The sequence below is a fragment of the Athene cunicularia genome (genome assembly GCF_003259725.1).
Source record: "Athene cunicularia isolate RWA chromosome 26 unlocalized genomic scaffold, athCun1 chr26_part1, whole genome shotgun sequence".
In the NCBI taxonomy this organism is placed as follows: domain Eukaryota; kingdom Metazoa; phylum Chordata; class Aves; order Strigiformes; family Strigidae; genus Athene; species Athene cunicularia.
Genome location: NW_020799136.1, coordinates 497,490 through 501,628, shown reverse-complemented (window position 1 = coordinate 501,628; position 4,139 = coordinate 497,490). Strand labels below are relative to the sequence as shown.

Genomic DNA, 4,139 nt, shown 5'->3' with positions numbered 1-4,139 from the left:
GGCTAGTGAAGGGGGGGCTGCATCACAGCTGTGGGGCCGGGGCAGCGTGTAGGGGAGCCTGTCCCTGCATGGCTCCACGTCTCAGCATCCAGTTCCTCGGGGTCCCCTGGGTTATTTCAGCGCCTTCCCCCCCACCCCAGGAGCAGGTCGAGCAGCCCCATCCCAGAGGGTCTCGGCACTGGGTGGATGGGGCTGGATCCTGCCACAGGTTGGGGTGCATGACCGCGGGGCTGGGCTCTCCCCAGGAGAGACCGAAAAGCGCCGTGTTCGCCAACGAGACGAAGGTGAAGATGAGTGTGGAGGAGCAGATCGACCGCATGAAACGCCACCAGAGCGGCTCGATGAAGGAGAAGCGGCGCAGCCTGCAGCTCCCTGGCAGCCAGCAGCCCGAGACCCCCGGCACCAAGGCACCCACCTCCTACAAAGTGGTGAGTCCCTGCGCCCACCACGGCACGGGGGCAAACTGGCCTTTGCTTTGCAACGTGCCTGAGGTCTCTGACAGAGCAGAGACGGGGCTGGGGGGGTGTGGGGCTGGGGCAGGGGACATGTGTCACCCCAGGGGTGCTCAGCGGGGCTGGGGTCCCTCGCAGGTGCGCCGGCACCGCAGCATCCATGAGGTGGACATCTCCGACCTGGAAGCAGCGCTGCGCTCCGATGACCCTGGCAAGGTCTACGAGACGCCGCAGGAGGAGATCGCCCGCCTGCGCAAGATGGAGCTGGAGCCGCAGCACTACGACGTGGACATCAGCAAGGAGGTGAGGAGGGGCTGTCCTGGGGGTTCCTCCGCATCCTGCGCTGGGGGGGTCCATCCCTCCTCCTGTGTCGCAGGGTCCTGGAGCCACTGGCCGTGCCCAGGCGGGTGCTGGGAGCTGGGGAGGGGGGTGGGTGCTGTGGGGGCGCTGTGCTCAGCTCAGCCCTTGCCGCTGTGCCCAGCTCTCCACGCCGGACAAAGTCCTCATCCCCGAGCGGTACGTCGAACTGGAGCCCGATACGCCGCTCAGCCCCGAGGAGATGAAGGAGAAGCAGAAGAAGGTGGAGAGAATCAAAACCCTCATTGCCAAATCCAGGTGAGGCTGCTGTGCCCACGCCAGCCATCCCGGGGGGCACCCTCCCACCCACCGGCACCCCTTCCCTACCCATCCCCGGTGTCTGTCCCGTTGAGGCCAGACATGGGTGCTGATCCCGGGTGCTCTGTGCAGCCTGCAGAATGTCATCCCCCTGGGCGAGGGGGAGGTGGACACCCCCCAAGACCCTGAGACCCAGCTGCAGGAGCAGGAGAAGAGGATAGAGATCTCGTGCGCTCTGGCTGCCGAGGCCTCCCGCCGCGGCCGCATGCTCTCGGGTAAGGCACGGGGTGGGGGGGGGATGAGGGGTCGGAGCCTGCCAGCCCCGCCGGAGAGGGTGAGGGCAGGGCAGACTGGGCAGCAGGATGCAGGGTGGACAGGCAGTGAAAGCAGAGAGACGATACGGGCAGGAGGAGCCGTCCTGGGGCAGGGCTGTGCCAGCCCGGTGATGCCGGCAGCTGCCCGCACCCTGCCCGCCGTGCCTGGGGGCTGCCTTCCCCCTCCACCGCAGCACTGAGCATCGTGGGCCGGAGCAGCCGCTTGGGCCGGGCCCAGGTTTCAGCGCCCGGTCGGAAGCGTTGGCGAGGCCACGCGGTGGCCGTGCCTTGTCCATGAGGAGCCCAGCAGGGAGCTCACGTGTGCGCGCCACGGCCGGGCCGTGGCTGTGTGTCCTGACTGCGCTTGCTTCCTCCCTTCCTTCCTCTCCGTTTCCTCCCCACCGCTAACCGCTCGCTGGGCCGCCTCCTTCCCCTCGCCGCTGCCGGCAGCTTTGTGTTCTTCACGCCCTTCTCCCATTTCTTGTTTCCAGCTCAATGCGCTACCCCAAGCCCTCCCACCTCCCCAGCCTCCCCGACTCCACCGACCAACCCCCTCTCGTCTGAAACATCCCGGGTCGCCGACAACAGCCATTTTATGCGTGTCTGAGCCATGAAGTAAGCACCTCTTCTCTCCTACTTCATCCCATCCTCTCTCCATCCCGGGAGGCCGGGTGGGGGGGGTGCCTTTTCTGTGCCCGGCATCCGTCCATCGCTGCTTGCTCCAGCTAACGTCTCCTGAGCCACGTCAGCCCCATCTCCTCCCATGGACCAAGCGCAAGTGTCCTCCGAAACTCCCCAGGCTGGGTCAGCCAGAGACCCCAGCATGGGCAGGGGGGGCTCAGCAGGGAGGAAAAGGTGGTGGGTGGTCTCAGGGCCAGGCTCTGGGGGATGCCTGCCCTGGTATGGCTGCAATGGTGGCTGCAAAGTTGGGGGACTCTGTGTCCCCCTGCTCGGTTGGAGGTTCCCCCCATGGAGCCGGGGGCATAGAGCTGAATCTCTGCTAGGTTTTCCTCCAAGGTGGGCAGGATGGGTCTGTGGGGTGGGCACGGGGGCCGCTCCATGGCTGGCTGCCCCACACATAGCTCAGCCCTGCTCTCCTCTCCCTCCAGCTCAAGCCCTGGCTGCTGCCGGCACCATCAAGTTCCACGGGGCCACGTTTTAGCTCCCGGACATGACACCGAACTTCTCGCCATCATTTTCGGTTCTCCTGGACCCCCCCTTCCCTCCCAACCGACGGCGAGACCACCCGGCACTGCCGAGCGGGGAGATGGTCACCGACAGCACCAGCCGCTCTGCCTCATCCCGGAGGAGACGCATGGGTGCTGGGAGGTTGTTCGCCGGAGTGTGGTCCCCGAGGAGCCCCCGGGCTGCCAGGTGGCACAGGGACAGATCCGTGGTGTCCTGGGCATGCGTGGACGGCCGGGCAGGGCATCTGCAGCAGCGACAGCCAGTACAGCGGCCGTCTCCCTGCCAGGGCAGCCCTGGGGGAGCGTAGGACTCCCCAGGCTCCTCGTGCTGCTGCGTTGGTCTCCCAAAAATATGTGAAGGGGCTCTTCTGGGTGGAGACTGGCCAACCCCCACCGTGGATGGTGCTTCCACCTTACACTGGACCTGTGGATGCTCCATCTCTGCTCCTTGGGCACCTCTTCCCCTTCCCATGCCCTGAACCTGCTTTTAGCATCCATCTGGCCGGGGTTAGTTGCTGGCAGATCCTGGCCTGTCCCATCGCTCCTGGCGCTGGTGGCTCAGCCGGAGGAAGAAGGAGCTGTGTTGGGAATGGGATGGATGAAGGTGGGACTGTGGGGGGACACGGGGGTGCCCGGGAGAGCGCTGTGCTGGGGGTCAGGGTGGTACAAGGGCTGCCTGGGGCACCGGAGCGCCGCTGGCACGGAGCAGGAGGTCTGGGCAGGGACGGGGACGTTGCACGGGAGCAGAGGAGTGGTGCGGGGAGCTGGGGCTCGGCAGGGATCCCTCTGTGGTGGAGGGGGACAGGGACGAGAAGGGGAAGGGGCTTGGGGCCAGACGGCAGCAGCGGGGCTCATCCTCGGGGAGCAGTGTCCCCCCCGTCACCTCTGTCTCAGCCCCTCTGAAAATCTGGCACCGCATCTTGCCCCAGGACCTTGCCATTGCACTCCGGACCCTTCGATTTGTTTGGTTTTCCTGTAGCAAGTTTCCCCTTTAGCTTTCTGGTGGGAGAAAACAAGAAAAAAAAGCCTGGAAAAGTGGAATCCCACGCGAGGTGGTGCGGAGGGCAGGGCTGCCCCGATGGGGCTGGGGCGGGCGAGGCGGGTGGAGTGAGGAACTAAATACTGTCCTTCCTGCAGCTATTTCCCTATGGGCCTCATCCTGACACCCACCAGGACCCCTGCCCCACGCTTCCCCTCTGCATCCCCATCGCCCCCCCCCGCGCACCCCATCTTAGCAATACTGGTAGGATCCCAGGAGCCCCGAGTCCTGCTCCGCTCCCGAGCCTCCCGCAGCCCTCTTAGCTCATAAAGCTGGCCCTTTATTTTGCTATTACATGCCTTAATATATGTTTTATGGAAATTATACATTTATAATATATATCTATATTTGTTTTTCTCTTCTTTTCTGGGAGGTACTGTTTTGTGCAAAGCTCTCTCTCCGCAGGGTTGTTGGTACCAGCCCTGCCAATGAGTTACAAAAGCAGATTCTTTGCCAATTTATCAGAAAAAAAAAAAAGATTAAAAAAAAAAAAAAGATAAAAAAACCTATTTAAAATATATATATTTTTTCT

General features: G+C 63.5%; 1 protein-coding gene across 13 annotated transcripts in view; it reads left to right on the top strand.

Annotated features, from left to right (window-relative positions):
- The window catches only part of PLEKHA6 (pleckstrin homology domain containing A6), a 34,646-nt gene extending 31,070 nt beyond the window's left edge, over positions 1-3,576 (top strand). For 12 of the 13 annotated variants that reach the window (XM_026864128.1, XM_026864127.1, XM_026864133.1 and 9 more), the window contains 6 exons: positions 246-428; positions 591-755; positions 934-1,067; positions 1,200-1,342; positions 1,873-1,996; positions 2,491-3,576. In XM_026864128.1, the coding sequence (XP_026719929.1) occupies positions 246-428; positions 591-755; positions 934-1,067; positions 1,200-1,342; positions 1,873-1,988 (741 nt within the window). In that variant the 3' untranslated portion in view covers positions 1,989-1,996; positions 2,491-3,576. The remainder of the gene's footprint in view (positions 1-245; positions 429-590; positions 756-933; positions 1,068-1,199; positions 1,343-1,872; positions 1,997-2,490) is intronic. The other variant, XM_026864124.1, reaches the window with a different exon arrangement.
- Positions 3,577-4,139: the final 563 nt, after the last annotated feature.